Genomic DNA, 15,874 nt, shown 5'->3' with positions numbered 1-15,874 from the left:
ACTAGCTTGCTAGCTAACGACGTTAGCTTCGTCGAAGAAGCGCCAGCACAAGCTAGCTATTTGACTGGAAGCTATGCTTCTTATGGGGACAACTGCGTTAAAGAGGTCCACTGTTAGTACTAACAGTAGCTAACTGACGACCGATAGATGCAACGTAAAACGTTTGTGATCCTCGCCAAACCAATAGACTACCATTATCTACCAATATTTGGAACCATGATAATAACAATACGTTCGATTGTTTAAGGTGGCGCTGCTGACTAGTTAGAACATATCTTTGCTTACGCCACTTTCTGTAATAAGACATATGGGGTGTGTAAAATATCACTCCGCGCAGAAGATAAATACTTATACAACGTTCAATGTTACCTCAAATCATGAATTACATGATATAATCATCTAACCTCATAAACAATAAGATAATAAACCACATATAAGATGGGCAGATGATTGTTTTCCAAAATTAACAGTCGAAACGGACTACTTCGTACAACCAGACGGTTTCATTTTGTGCTTAAACAGAAGGGGGTGAAAGATTGCAGTAGTACATGAAAGTACTGTGATTGAAAATACATGAATAAAATAACATCGAAAAACGTTATTATCTTCATTGATATGTTTTATGTGGCGAGAGTATGATGCCATGTAACAAACTATTAAAGTAAGTACTTGTACACTTCTACATTTCTCCCTTCTTTTTGTGGTTGTTTAACCTGCATGAAAATTGTCCGCACTGCTTTCTTCGTTAGACCAGTGTGCGTTTGATTGACGTTCTGCTTTACCAATAGCAATATAGTTCAAGCTTAGCAACAGAGCATTTTCAGCGTTGTCCAATAAAGGCACAGAGAAGAGAAGCGAATCCCGCCTTTTTTTATCAAATCCGATTGGCTAACATTCACGCCAATAAACCTACGTTCATGGACCATGTAGTTTATTTTCAAACGTTTTAGGCTTTAAAATAGACTGTAAAACTACACATCCCACAATGCAACTCGAACGATAAGAAGCAGCATGCGCACTGGTAGAGGCAGCGTTTGTATATAAGCACGAGCTCCCTCTTTCACAGTAGCACACTGGACACTGTTGTAGCGACGGAGTGTCGCGTAGTATTGGACAGGACAGCGATTTCTGGCAGCTCCGAAATAGTTAACGGTAGTTAGCAACAGTAGCTCTGACGAATCGTTTGAGAAGACCAAGTGTTTCATTTGAAAATTTTCGTTTTAAAATTAACAATAGTGCGTTTAAAGCAACTTTACCTTTAATATACGTTTGGCTAATTGTGAGATAGAAACGGAATACTTTGCAGAACTTTGTTAAATCTTTTTTTGTCAATCTTAAAAGGACATTAGAAACAACGCATGAAATGTGGTAAGACAAGCAAACCCATCTGCACCACCACCAGGATGTCGGATCAAAGCTTTGAGAAGACCCATCACCTTAAAACTTCAGATACCACATCAGGTGGGAGCGGAACCGTTTTGGAGCATCCTCCAGCCAATAAGAATGGTGGACCAGAGACTGACGATAGGGGGCGACAAAGAAACACAAATCAAGTAGATGGCAGTGGTGGTATCACAACAGACAAGTTGTGGCAAATGCAAGGCGGCCACAGGGAGGTGTGTCCTGTGTTCGTTGCCGGAAATGCACTTCCCAAGTGTCCAGCTGCTGCTCAGCCTTGTCAGGAACCCGGAGTAGATGCAGCGGGAGAAGGTGGCCTTGTTGCCCACGGTAACAGTGGAGATGGACCGCTCGAGGAGAACCTGAGCCAACTGCAAGGAGAAAGTGGCAATCACGTCAAGAGAACCAACTCTGGCGTCGGGACAGATGCGCGTCAGGGCAAGAAAAAACACAGACGTCGACCCTCAAAAAAGAAGCGTCGCTGGAAGCCATATTACAAGCTTTCCTGGGAGGAAAAGAAAGAACTCGATGAACGAGAAACTGCACGGGCCTCCCGAGTGAGAGAAGAGATGTTTGCGAAAGGACTCCCTGTAGCACCTTATAATACCACACAGTTTCTAATGGAGGAACATGACCGTGAGGAGCCAGACCTGAACACTGAGACGGGTGCCCGGCGGCTGTTGGGGCCTGGTCGCCCAGAAGACACAGCTAGTGAGGACGATCTTATGGACGAGGAAGAAGATGATGATGGTAGCGGAGGTGGCAGCGACGGCATTGGAAGGGCCGGAAATGCAGGTGGGGAATTTCTTCAGAGAGACTTTTCCGAAACCTATGAGAAGTACCACGTTGAGAGTCTTCAAAATATGACCAAGCAAGAGCTTGTTCAGGAGTATCTGGAACTAGAGAAGTGCATGTCCCGTTTGGAAGAGGAGAACAACAGGCTACGATTTTCTGTTAACGATCCTGCCACCCGCTTGGATAGCCCGGTACCCCAGACCCAGTCCGACTCTACGCGACTCAAAGAACTGGAGAGCGAATTGGAGAGACTGAGAGCGCAGAACAGCGAGCTTCTCTTGCAGAACCAGCTGAGCAAGGAAAGGGGACAGATTGCCACCATAGGTAAATAAAAATGGACAAGCAGGTTAACTTAAAGAAAACAACATTCAAATGGGAAACAAGGGGATTCACACCGGATTTTAAAAACTGTCATCCGTTTTATGTAATCGGTTTGTTATTTGGACTGTTCAGTCCGTAAATTGCATTGCAATACTTGATATTTCCTTTCTTTTTGGACTGTAAGGCGTCGATATGAAACTTTTTCAAGAAAGAAAATGTAAATATTTAAAAAGCTCAATTCTTTTTATAAAGAGAATGTATTTGAAAATGCGTATGTTTTTGTTTTGTTCCTAAGTATTGTATGCATTATATTATCCCAATTGTCGAATCAGCACGACCTAGAGATACATTTTAAAAATTGATAAGGCAAATTCATTCAAAGCATTATAATTCGATAATTACATAAATTGTCAAAATACATGTGCACTCTAAAGTTGTTTTCCGTATGGGTAAATAAAGATTTGTTCTGACGACTTGCCTAATTACTTAAGTTCCTAAATGGTTACATTAATATAGGCCTATAACATCTCATGTAGTGGTCTAATGCCTTTTATAATGTAGGCCATGGATTCCTGCTTTGTTTACCAAAGAGCATAGGCCTAATTTAAAGTGATGTTCTCACACAAACATTACACTGAGTAAAATGCTAAATTATCTATCCCGTCTGTATTCATTTGCTAGCTGCCAAGCCATTTACCTAGGCTATGTGAATTTAAAGACTCAACAGAAATGTCTGGCCTGTACTCTGACATTTATGAGCATGGTATATAGAGGATCTCGCCTGAGCTGTCACTTATAAAATAGTTTAGTGTCTATGGTGAGATGGCGGTTATTTCTGTGTGGTTATCGTTTTGTTTTACTTGGCATTTAGATATAGTTTATGACAATTATCTGCGTATGGACAATTCCATCGAGTCATTCCTTCAGGGCACAGGCAATATAATGATCCGTTATGAATTAAAATGGCATAGGGAAGTTGATAGGTGAAAGGTGTAAGACCTGAACAAAGTTTAGGCCTATTAAAATGACATTGTGAAGTAGTATGTCCAAGTCAGTAAATGCATCCGCAAATCCGTTGATGTGTTTTTTTTTTCTGTATTGATGACGATCTGAATTCGAATCAATGCAGTATCAAGTCTCTGGCTAACTCAGATCCCCGGATTTAAACGCCTCCTCAGACTCGAATCTTACTGTCGGATGTGATTGTATTCATCCCCAGCCTCTAGAGGGCGCCATCCATTGTTTTACAACTGCTTCGGAGCAGACATTTTGACTAAGATGTACTTTGCATTAAAACATAACCCACATTATTCAGCCATGAACTGCCAATACACACAACGTTTACAGCAGCACAAAATCTTAAACGGTTCTGTTTATTTACACCATATCACTTTGCTTTCAAGCACAGACTCATTAAACAAAGTAGTCTTAGATGAATAACCTTTAGTAAGGCAATTTTCTTATTAGATACTTTACTTAAAGCAATTCAAAATGTACACAATACAATATGTTACATATACAGACAATATGTACACTAGATTATTAGACATAAAAACAAAACATATCAGGTAAGTCACATTTCAAGAATCGGACAGCTAAGATACATTAATTGGTGTCTGAGTCTTAATGTATTTGTCCTCTTGATAAAGGCATGGGCAGCTAGCTCCAGCTCAACCTTGTCTCTCACTTAGACTGACAGTTTCAGTTCAAACAGTTCATCAAAGGTAATCAGATGCAGATGAATGGTACCATTGTCTCCTCTCCAGGTGTTGCCTAATGTTACCTATGAGGAGGGATCCATAGGTGTACCATAATCACAGAAAACACTGCAGGCAAAAGAGAAGACCTCTTTGTAAGAAAAGCAAGTGAGAGATCAATGCTTTCTTTCTCCTCGCAGCACCAGTTACTCGTTGTTAATGCCTATTAAAGGCAAAGAGTGCATAGACATGTCCTTGGCAAGAGTGTGCTTTTAATAGACCCTCAAAGTATGCTTGTATGAAATATACACATCTTTGGGTTAGATGTTAGGACAGCAATGAAATGAGTGAGAGACTTTGAAACTGGAACAGAGAGAGTTTAAGGGAGGACAGAGAGAGCAGACTGACCATGGCAGGGCAGAACACAAACATATTCCAGAAATCAGGCACTTGTAAGGTAAAACTTGAGGTAATCAGACTACAATGAAGTTAAATGAAATGGTTTGGTCAAACTACTGTCTTAGGTGAGGAGAAATCGATGCAGAAATAAAAGCAACCTTTCAACTGCGAAATGGTTTCGGCTTGTTGATGGGCTGAAGGAACCTGACCACATGACCACAACACGAGATCAGACTTCCAAGTACCTAACAGTCAGAAACCAACTTTTAAGTTTGATTTGTGTGTTATTTCTGTGGCTGAAATACCCCTCTTCCTTTGATTCTATCCTTAAGAAAAGTATTATACAACAACATGGCACTGCCAACTATTCTTAACATGCTGTAGAGCACTGTTTCTACTCTTCACAAATTTAACCAAATTATTCCTCCAGAAAGTTAAGTTGACTACCAATACGTAGTCCAATTGGAACAGCTCATCTAGTGAGAAAAGTTATTTGAAAAAGTTCATGTTCATATACACACGTATATATGTTCTACTAAAAACCAAGCAATATGGAATAGAAGAGAGAATAGCCTTTTTCTGAAACTGTATAGCATATTTAGAATTGCAAATAACATATGTTTGTCTTCCAGTTTACTGAATACCTTGATCTGTAAAGGGACAGAATAATCAGGGAAAACATGCATTCAATCCAATCTCATAAACATCTGCTTTTCATATGTAGAAATGAACCACAACCATGAAACCTTATTTGCTCTCAAACAAGGCAAAGTGAGCGTGGTTAACACCATGGAAAGGTACCAAAGAAATGCCTTGGGGAGCAGGGTAGTTTACAAGCGAAGTGGAATGGTAGGCTACTATGTAGAGCAGATGGCCTACTCCAAAGGCTGGATGCCATCTAGAGGCCACAGGGAGAAGAGAGCTATTGATTTACACCTTACATTTAGTCATTTAGCAGACGCTCTTATCCAGAGCGACTTACAGTAAGTACAGGGACATCTCCCCGAGGCAAGTAGGGTGAAGTGCCTTGCCCAAGGACACAACGTCAGTTGGCATGACCGGGAATCGAACTGGCAACCTTTGGATTACTAGCCCGATTCCCTCACCACTCAGCCACCTGACCTTGTGGCGGGAGATGTTGGATGTCTGCATAGTAGAGAAATTAGTCATAGGGGAAATTCTAAGAGGAAACAAGGAACAGGTTTGTAGTTGTGTTTAAGTTTGATCTTGTTTCTTTTTAACAGTTACACCAGCGAGGCTGAACCACAATAAAAGTACTTAGTATTTTCATACAAAAAATATATATAATATATACTGTATATAAAACAAAAAGCATATATTAAGGGAAACATTTCAAGTACTCTTGAAAGAAATGATAGTGCACTTTTGGGGTGCACTTTTGTAAACCATAAAAAAGAAACTGAAAAAGTAAAAACAAACACAATAATGCAATATATATATATGTATATATATATTTACAAGGTTAACTTAACAAGGCTTTGTACAAATGTTACAAAATAGTTTAAACACCAGCACACGCAGACGCTATCACGGGCATTGTCAGACAAACACGCACATCTAGACAAACAGATGAACATATTAACAGTGAGAGCCAAGTTACAGACCACTGTGTGTGTGTGTGTGTATCAGTATGTATAATATGCAACGATTTGCTAAATCACCTCACACAACTCTGAGATGTCGCAAAACTTACACGATGTTACATTTCGCCTTTCTAAATTATGATGTACTATTTCAGAATCTTGCATATTGCAAAAGTGTGTGTCTTTTTGAGCACAATGTGGTTTTAAGCCTAGTCATCACCGTGGAAACGAAGCATGTAGCTGTCTAGAGCCTGTCACAAGCAACCCTAGGAAGGTTTGGTTTGACAGGCCTCTCTCTGGATACAGTGATGGGACAGCCCACTTCCTCTGTCTAACAGGAAATGAGCCAAATCAGGCCAGACCAGAGTATCCATTAAAACATGACGTAAGAGCTCTTGACTGTAACATATGTGATGAGGTCTGTCTGTGTCTCTATGTGACCCATTGTATTATCTATAAAACACACAGAAAAAAAAAAAGAAGCTTTGGCATAACTGGAATGCCCATTGCCATGCAAATGGAGCTGATCAGACAGAAAGGGGTCTTGACACGAGATCAGAGGCTGTTCTCAGTCCTGTGACAGGGCCCACAGTGCCTGAACGTGGCTCTTCTTGTCGACAGCCCCCCGACCTGGAGCCAGGGTCTCTGACCCACCCCTCCTGAGACAGCAGCCTCAGCCTCAGGCCAGGGACCAGGAAGGCTCAGGTGAGAGGGGGATGGTCGGGCCAGGCCTTCTGGTTCCTCCCTGCTATAGGTACTGGTGGAATCTGGAGGCGGGGGCACGGCGTGCGGCTGCAGGCTCCTGGCCGAGGGCCAGAGGCTCCCCCAGCTCGTGTCCTTGGGGGTCTCTAGGAGCGCCCTGCGCTTTGGCCTGGTTAGGAGTGGCAGGGGACAGGGGGAACTCGCTGGTGGCTAGAGGGTGTCTCTTATCACCTGTCTCTGTGGGAGAGACCACCACAGTGTGTCTGCGCCACGCCCTCCTCTTCCTGCGAGTCTCTGGAGAGAGCGGCTTCCTGAGCCCCACGCTGCGCAGGTCGTCGGCCGAGCCCAGGAGGCGCGCCCTCACCTGGTCTGCCAGGGAGCCCCGTCCCTGGCACAGGCCCTGGCCGCCGGGCGTGAAGGAAGCAGCCTCGCTGGGTGGTAGGGCTGCCTTGGGCCGGACTGGACGCAGGCTCTCCTGACTGCTACCTGAGGATGGGTTGGTTCTGGAGGACTGACTCGGCCCCCCCTGGGGCCCCGGCGTTCCTGTCCCGGCCCCCTCCCTCTCAGCCAAAGGCCCAGCCAGCTCGAACAGGTCCAGGGAGCGAGCCTTGGCCTTCTCCCCCTTGCTTTTTTTCCTGGCTAGCGTGTCACACTGGATCAGCTTGTGGGAGTTGAACGAGGGCCGGGGGTGCAGCCTGTGGGTGGTGGAGGAGGAGGAGAAAGAGGAGGAGGAGGGGGTGCTGGACCGCGCCCCTCCATCGCTCCTCTCCCCCGGGGTATGAGTGTGTGTGGAGGGTGTGGGGGTGACGGGCTGGGTCGGGGGGGCGACCGCAGGGGGTTTGCAGTGTGCGTACAGGAAGCTGCGCGGGGCTGCGGGGGGCTGTGATTGGGTGGCTGCCGGCGGGTGTTTCTCAGGTCTCTCCTGGGTGAGGGAGCGCGACGCGAAGCCACTCTCGTTGTCCGTCTCACTCACGAGCTCGCTCCGCTCGTCGTCGGCGTCGTCGCCGCGCCCCTCCGACACCAGGCTCCGCCCCAGGGTGGAGAGGGTGGAGTAGCCGGAGACGATGGAGCGCGCGTCCTCCGGCCCCCAGGGCCGACCTTTGACCCCTGCCCTCACCTCCTCTTCCTCAGGGAGCAGTATCACCGGCTGCCCTGTCTCTACCTTCTCACCGCAAGGCATGCTGGGAGCCACCGACTCGTTCTCTACCTCCTCCTTCCCTCTCGCTCTATCTTCCTCCTCCTCCTCTTCCTCCTCTTCCTCCTCCTCATCCTCCTCTCCCACTGCTCGAGGAGCTATATCTCCTCTTACTACTTCCGCCTCTTCTATCCCCTCCTCCCCCAGGTGACTGGCTTTGATTGGCTCATGCTCAGAGTCATCGTCCGTGCTGCTCCCCAGGGGGCGGCCGTTGTGGCCTTTCCTGCGCTTGCGTCCGGTCACTGCAGACATGATGGACAGGGTCAGGAAGTCCTTGGCAGTGAGATCCCGCTTCGTCCCCCACGACCCCTGAGAGAGGGAAAACGAAGGTCACGAACTGCAAACTCACAACGGCCGGTCCAAATGACGGCCACTGTGCTTCACCGTGTTGATTTCTCCTCAGGAGGACTTACCTTGGATTTAACTGAGTCACTGTTGGTTGAGTCTGCAAAGAGAGAGGGCAGTGAGACATCAGACACACATGTCCACTGCGAGGACATTTAAACAGCAGGGCAGTGGGGGGGGGGGGGGGGGGGGGGGAGGTTGGGGGCTGGTTTTAGAGGACGGAGCTGGTCATACAACAACTATTGTTTGTAATGTTGACTGTTTTGAGGGGCTTAAGCCGTTGGGTTTGTTTTTACAGCTTTACAGTTGTGCAGACAAGTCTCCATGCCCACTAACTAACCTTCACCTACCCCCCCGTGGACAGACACCGTTCACACACCATCAACACAGAGAGGAGAGTGTGGTACAACCCCTGATTGTCACGGTGGAAATCACAGTGAATGGCATGTGATCAGGGTCTTAGGCAAAGGTGGGGAAAAACAGCATTAAGGAATCAACAGCACACACTGATGACATCATGGGAAAACACTGATGACATCATGGCAAACACTGATGACATACCCAGTGAAATAAGCATTGGTAGGAGACAAGGCAGAAAAAGAGACAGGGTCAAGTCTTCAATAACCTTATACACAAGATGCTCTGGGAATCATTCTCTCTCTTTCATTTAGTCTATATCATATATAATTAGACAAACATAGAGAGAGAGAGAGACTCACAAACTCTCACACACACACACACACACACACACACACAGCCTGAGCAGTGGATGACAGGTTCCATAGAGGATGAGTGGAGCAGGTGGGGGCAGACAGACCACTGTGGAGGGCTCTCTCTCAGTGACAGAGTCTCACGCAACGACAGCTTCACCAGCACTCCACGGAGTCAAAGGAAATCAGTCATCCGTCAAAGCATCTGTTAGACTGGGAGCTGGGAGCTGCTTTAGTCAATCTGACACTGAGAGGGAGCGGGGGGGGGAAGCATCCGCGGGCCGCAGAGACACGAACACACCCGAAAGGCGTACGCTTAAACAAATGTGCACATGTCCCCCTGACGCACACACACACACACACACACACACGTTGCCAGGGGATATCTCATCCTACCGCAGTGGCAGCTCCCCAGGCTCAGCTAAAAGAGGGAAGCAGAGATGTACAGAGAAACAAGGGAAAGATAAGTGATAAGGAAGAGAATAAAGTCAGCATAGAGGAGAGACATGCAGAAGAATAATCATGAAATCAGAAGTGGAAACAACGTTCGTGTTTCCATCACACCGATTTCAATCCAGCCTACAGTTTAAACTGTGTCGCTGTCAATAAGTGTGAGGCCAGAACAATTACATCACAGCAAGGACACGGATTGGCTTGCACAGGCTGTCATTGTCAGGATGCAGGTTGTGATTGGTGCATGTGGGGCAGAGGCGGGGCCGAGCTCACCTGAGGCCTCCCCCAGCAGACCTGTTCTGCCGATGTTGGAGAGCAGGTGGTCGATGTTGGGGGCCGGCTGCAGGTCCTCTGTGTCAACTGGTGTCTGAAAGCAGCCACACAGGGAGTTGAATATGTGCACCACATAGCCCAATGTCTTGTCATACCCCGCAGGCAAGATATACAATCTACTCCCCAGCTGTTTGAGGCCCGTTATCAGTAGCCATGTGTCACAGACAGCGAGACATACCTTCTCATCCTTGTCCACCTCTTCGCTGAAAAACCAGGCATGCTGGAGCAGATAAGGAAAGGAAACAAGATTCATATTGGATAAGGGAAGGTTAGTGTGGATGCAGGTGTGTGTGTGTGTGTGTGTGTGTGTGTGTGTGTGTGTGTGCACACGCGCGTGGCAAGAGGGACTCACGTGTTGGATAAGCGTCTCTACGATCTTGTAGCGGTCAGGCATGTGCGTGACCATGTCCGTCATGTTGTCCTCAGACGTCCTCACCAGCGTGGGACCAAAGACCAGAGCCAGGTTGCGAGGCTCCATCTGCACACACAGTGACACCTCAGTCAGCTCAGAACCACAGGGAACCACAGAAAACCACAGGGAACCACAGGGGACCACAGGGGACCACAGAGGACCCCCCCTCCCTTTTCCCCCCTCCCTTTCCCCCATCCCCACCCAGCCCCCCCCCTCCCTACCCCCACCCCCCCCTCTCCCCCTGAGCGAATACCTACAGATGCTCACACGTACTGAGTCACACACACACAGCATTCCATACCTTGTTCTTGTCTGCGCTGTCAGCTACAGTCTTCAGATGGCCGACTAAGAACTTGAGAGTGTGGTAGTAGTAGTCTGGCAGGTCGCGTATCTGGGGGAGGAAGACGGCAGGTCAACAACTGAACAGCTGGCTGGAGTGAAACCTGCCAAACCCTGGCATGTTAAATGTCAACCAACGGGTTATACTGTCCAGAGGGACGCACGCACGCTACACATACCAATTTCTTCATGGTTTTCAACCTGTCTCCTGTATTTTCCATCCGGTTGGCCTCGATGAAGTCATTATACTTGTCTGTGTAGACATAAGAAATTATACTGTTGACAATCGAAAAGTTATGGTTTGGTCTATCTTGGTCACAACTTTGACTTGAGATTGTCATGTTGTCATGCCGATTGTCTTGTTGTCATGCCGACAACAAACTGACCGTCCGTGAAGAGAGGCTCTGGAAGCTTCCGGAAGAAGGACTTGAGCAAGCTGCTGACCACATTCAGGTCCTGCCATTTCTGTTCAGACAGAGGTTGGAGGCAAAGTTACCTTCTGATTGAGACTTTTTTAAAGACATAGATCCTCTGTGTGTGTTTGTGTTGATGTGTTTGTTTATGTCCATGTATGTGTCTCTGTTTTCCTAACGCAGCTGTATCACCTCCTCTGCAGGGTTGATGTCAAGCCCCTTGTTGAGCTGGTCCTGCAGGCTGGACACCATGGCGTTGTTCCCTGGGACCCTGTAGATGCCTGTGTACTCCAGACCCATGTCCTCCACCAACCCACAGCAGATCTCCACAATCATAGGGATGAACTGAGAAAACCAAAACACACAGATAAGTCACACACACAGACACACTACTGTGCAGTACACTGTAGACTCTAGCCTCTGTCAGCAAGACGGCGTTTAATATGAGGGCAGGGTGGAGGGTTTCACAGACCTTGTTTTTGACAGCTGGCTGGCAGTCCTCTAACCTCACCCCGAAGGCCTTGGGCCCAGACTTCTTGGTCTTCTTCATGATGTTTATCCCCCAGGGAGATTTAGGGGGGCTGCTCTCATCTGTGGAAAGCCAGACAGACAGAAGGACACACACTCAGGACTGATGGCCAGATCAGACTGTTACCGTGGTAATGGTTTGAGACTTAATACCCTGGTTGGGTCCCTGTTCGTCACACACTGACCTTTGCCCTCAGATTTGGGTGAGCGTGGCGCGCCTGCTGCCGTCTCCATCTTGGCCAGGAAGGGAGGCTTCATGCGGGGTACCCTCGGGGAAGAGTCGGGTTTGCTGCCTGTTGGACTGCAGGGGGAGACAGAGGAACGCATCAAGCAAACCTCGCAGATCGTACCAAACGCAACCAGGGGCCATTTTCCCCTGTCCGCTGCGTGGGTCTCGCGTGCCTCACCTATGTTTCCTGTAGTCATTCAGCTTCTTACTGATCAGTGCCTGTCTGGAGAAGCCGAGCTCCTGAAACAAACAAACACACGGAGGAATCAGCTGGGTTCACGCGCTAGCGTCGTAATACTGCTAGGCTAGGTGCTAGGCTAGGTGCTAGGCTAGGTGCTAGGCTAGGTGCTAGGCTAGGTGCTAGGCTAGGTGCTAGGCTAGGTGCTAGGCTAGGTGCTAGGCTAGAGGTGTCGCTGAGATGGAGGCTGGGCGCCGGGAGGTTTGGCCTGACCTCGTTGTCGGTCTTGCTGTTCTCCCTGATGACCTTGATCCAGTCCAGCATGTCCTCTCGGTCCTCCGCCTGCAGCAGGTACTCGCAGAAGTCCTGCGTGGTCAGGCGCAGGGCGTGCTTGCGCTTGGTCTCGCTGTATGCGATGTCCACCAGGCAGCCCCGGATGCTGATTGGCTGCTCGTCCTCGGCCCCGCCGAGGGTGGCCCCGCGCAGGACCGCCTCCCGCTTGTCCTTGTAAAGGAACAGCGAATGGGAGCGCAGCACCGAGAAGACCCTCTTCCAGGGACGCATGCCGCTGCCCACCTTCTGTAACGCGCGAGCGCGAGAGAGAGACACAGAGGATTAGTAAGAAAAGGAGGTTTAGAAAGAGAGAGAGGGCAGATTAGAGAGAAAGAGCGAGGGTTAGAAAGAGAGAGAGAGAGAGGGTTTGAGAGAGAGAGAGAGAAACAGACACAGTCATATCAGAGAGGGACAGAGTAAGAAGATTGATCGAGGTGATTCGATTCCTCCTGCTCCTCCACACTTCTCCTCCCCTCCTACCCCTCCTCCCCCCTGCCGGTTCCTCCTCCTACCTTGCCCTTCTCGGTGAGGATCTGCTTGTAGTGCAGCCAGCCCTCCCTCCGCACGTCACTGTAGCTGATGCTGCCCAACTCCGAGGTGGAGTGACGTTTGGAGCGTGCCTCCTCCGCTGCCCCCAGGCTGTCCAGAGACTGAAAAACACACACACACACCCTGACATTAGACGGAGCTCTCAGATCCACAGCACGTCCTGTCGTCTATGCAGCGATACAGCTCACGTTATCAGACGGAACACTCACCCCATCCGCGAAGAAACTCTTCACTCTCTTTGGTAGCCTCCTACAGGACACAATCGATTAATTAAATAGTGAATAAATCATTATCATAAATACTTGTGAATTAACACGCGTGTCATTGTGATGTCTCTCTCCACCCCCCCCCCCCCCCGGTACTCACGAGAACACCCGTCCTTCCTCTCTGAAGCTGTTCAGTCCTTCGTCACATGACTTGGAGCGTTCCGTGGTGACGGCTAGAAGATAGGAGGAACGGCGACTGGATTTAATACTGCCTGCTCAGCGAGAGAACGAACGAGCAAGAGAGGTAGACGGAGAAAGAGAGCGAAAGAGAAATAGAAAATGGAGATGTAATGCCAGTCACTAGAGTGGATGTTAGGGGGTGTTGGGTTAGTAGCAGGGGAGGGGAGGGGGGAGGGGGTTAGGGAGGAAGAGGTGAGGGTGGTGGTTGGATGGTGGAGGTGGAGGTTGGCAGGGGTGGGTGATGGTAATTCACCCCCGGGTCACTTTGCTCACGACAGTCATGCAGGTGTGACCAGTCTGTCTGTCTGAGGACGGACTGTCACGCAGGTTTTGAGGGGTTTGGCTAGAGTCGTCCATGCACTCGTCCAAAACCACCCAAATGACACTAGATACTCTCTACACAAGGTAGGCCGTATCCTTACTTTTAAACAGGCATGCAATTAACCAGACCATGCAATAAAAAAACAAATACATTGAGAGACGGGGTACTGTTGGGGGTTATAGCTGTCTGTCTGAGAAGCAGACAGAGGGCATACCTGACATCTGAACGGGGCACCAGAGACACTGGAGGAGGATTCTGGCATGGCTGCATGCAAGAGGGCCGGGGCTGGCCCTGGGTGGGAGGGATGGGGACGGGGGGGGGGTCACTCACTGCAGTCGTGTGAGAAGAGCCTTGTGAGGGGGAAGGTGAATGTGGGGGAGGCGGGGCTGGTGACGCCGGCGGGCGCTGAACTCATGCCGCTGGACACCACGGAGGAGGCGGGCACGTGGCGGGCACGCAGGTCAGCGCTGGGGCTCGTCGGCTCGTCTGTTGGAGGACGGACGGAGGGAGGGAGGGAGGGGGAGGGATGGGGAGGGATGGGGAAGGAGTCAGGAGAGGGGGTAGGTAAAGGGAGTCAATAGGGAGGCAAAGACGGAAAGGTCAGGGTGGGGGAAGAGGGGGAAGGGTTAGATGAAGAGGGAGGGGTGGAAGTCAAGGAGCGAGGTTTTAAGGGGGTGAGGGGGGCGATTGATGAGGTACCACTGGATTACCACAGAAGACAGATGCACAAAGCTAGTGTTCCCCATGAATAGATGAGAAGACACAGCTTTTTCACATCTCTCTCAAACCCACATTCACATGGACTCAAAGTTGAGGACATTTCCTGTGTCTGAGGCTTCCTGTATAGTAATGTACTGAATCACGGGCACGGTACAACAAGAAGCTACTGTTTGTAGAAGAAAAGCTGTATTATCGAACAAAACAGTCATCAAACCACACAGAAGCATTGCACGGACAGAGCTGTAGCCGAGGGAACAAAGTAGTCAGATGGCTGAGCGGTTAGGGAATCGGGCTAGTAATCAGAAGGTTGCTGGTAAGATTCCCGGCTGTGCCAACCAAATGACGTTGTGTCCTTGGGCAAGGCACTTCACCCTACTTGCCTCGGGGGGAATGTCCCTGTACTTACTGTAAGTCACTCTGGATAAGAGCGTCTGCTAAATGACTAAATGTAATGTAACAAAGATCAGAAAAAGGCAAATAAGGCAAAATTAATAATAAAGTTTAGACGATCTCTGATTCAATACCTGTCTCTTCTGTGTCCATGAGAACGCTCTTCATATAGAAAGCAGAAAGGCTTTTCAACAGGTAATGACACATGGTTTCAGTTCTTTAACAGAAGTGAAGGCGTTTCTGGGATGAGCATTATGTATATATCAATACCTAAAATAAATATATAAATATTTAACAAAGAATGACACGCTTTTTTGCCTAATAAGAGAGAACGTTTCGACAATAAAGTGGTCAACCAAATAAAAAACAACTGCAGAAAGGTCAACCTTGATTATCAATAACAAAAGGATGTGAAACTTCTGAACAATAGACAAGGACACACACACACACATACTGGTTGAGACCAGCCCAGCATTTGCATATAGAGAGAGCAGACAATGTCCTGTCATTTTGAACAGTGGCTCTAGAGCAGGCAGTAACCAAGGCTACATCCCTACAGCCTTGTCTGCTTTTTCACAAGACAACAGAGGGCAGCACAGCCTTGCTTGCCTCAGTCACAGGTCCCGACGTGAGTCAAAGGTTTAAAGCTTCACTCAAACATACCCTAGAGACCTGCATTCGCTCTTGCAATAAAACTCTCTTCATTCAACAGAACAGTGTTTGAGTATCTCCGAGCAAGTCTCCCTTTCTCCTCTTCCTTTCCATCAGGTGGCTTACCTCTCTGAGTCAGACCATGCATCCCCCCCCCCCTCAGACACCACGGACTTCCTCTGCTCCTCTCTGCTTGGCCGTTCTCTCCATTTCTCTTTTGTTAGTCTCTTTCTCTCAAAGTGTCCTTTCTCCTCTCTCTCGTCTCTCTCTCGGCTCCGTTCTCACGAGCGCGGCCGGGCCGGCAGAAGGAGTAGGAGAGGGGATAGAGGCGGAAACATTCCCAATCTAGGATGTGGAATCTGCCTGTTTACAGCGTGGCCCAGAAATAGCAGTGCTGTGGGTTTAACAAAGG

At 48.4% G+C, this 15,874-nt stretch overlaps 2 protein-coding genes across 8 annotated transcripts in view; one reads left to right on the top strand and one right to left on the bottom strand.

Annotated features, from left to right (window-relative positions):
* The first annotated feature begins 1,084 nt into the window (after positions 1-1,084).
* On the top strand, positions 1,085-2,984 carry hexim1 (HEXIM P-TEFb complex subunit 1). The gene has a single exon (XM_067233048.1). It carries the CDS (start codon positions 1,359-1,361, stop codon positions 2,523-2,525), a length of 1,167 nt encoding a protein of 388 aa, XP_067089149.1. The 5' UTR covers positions 1,085-1,358; the 3' UTR covers positions 2,526-2,984.
* Positions 2,985-3,866: 882 nt separating this feature from the next.
* arhgap23a (Rho GTPase activating protein 23a) overlaps positions 3,867-15,874 on the bottom strand; it is a 28,826-nt gene continuing 16,818 nt past the window's right edge. For 4 of the 7 annotated variants that reach the window (XM_067232432.1, XM_067232433.1, XM_067232438.1 and 1 more), the window contains 17 exons: positions 14,032-14,187; positions 13,300-13,411; positions 13,143-13,182; positions 12,897-13,034; positions 12,325-12,630; positions 12,052-12,113; positions 11,830-11,945; positions 11,589-11,707; positions 11,309-11,461; positions 11,090-11,168; positions 10,883-10,956; positions 10,666-10,755; positions 10,305-10,430; positions 10,131-10,172; positions 9,893-9,986; positions 8,525-8,556; positions 3,867-8,420 (listed from right to left, as the gene is read on the bottom strand). In XM_067232432.1, coding sequence (XP_067088533.1) covers positions 6,963-8,420; positions 8,525-8,556; positions 9,893-9,986; positions 10,131-10,172; positions 10,305-10,430; positions 10,666-10,755; positions 10,883-10,956; positions 11,090-11,168; positions 11,309-11,461; positions 11,589-11,707; positions 11,830-11,945; positions 12,052-12,113; positions 12,325-12,630; positions 12,897-13,034; positions 13,143-13,182; positions 13,300-13,411; positions 14,032-14,187 — 3,197 coding nt within the window. In that variant the 3' untranslated portion in view covers positions 3,867-6,962. The remainder of the gene's footprint in view (positions 8,421-8,524; positions 8,557-9,892; positions 9,987-10,130; positions 10,173-10,304; positions 10,431-10,665; positions 10,756-10,882; positions 10,957-11,089; positions 11,169-11,308; positions 11,462-11,588; positions 11,708-11,829; positions 11,946-12,051; positions 12,114-12,324; positions 12,631-12,896; positions 13,035-13,142; positions 13,183-13,299; positions 13,412-14,031; positions 14,188-15,874) is intronic. The other 3 variants (XM_067232434.1, XM_067232435.1, XM_067232436.1) reach the window with 3 other exon arrangements.

The sequence above is a fragment of the Osmerus mordax genome, chromosome 3 (assembly GCF_038355195.1).
Source record: "Osmerus mordax isolate fOsmMor3 chromosome 3, fOsmMor3.pri, whole genome shotgun sequence".
NCBI classification, from domain to species: domain Eukaryota; kingdom Metazoa; phylum Chordata; class Actinopteri; order Osmeriformes; family Osmeridae; genus Osmerus; species Osmerus mordax.
Note: the sequence above shows the minus strand (reverse complement) of the source record. Positions and strands in the feature narration are given on the sequence as shown.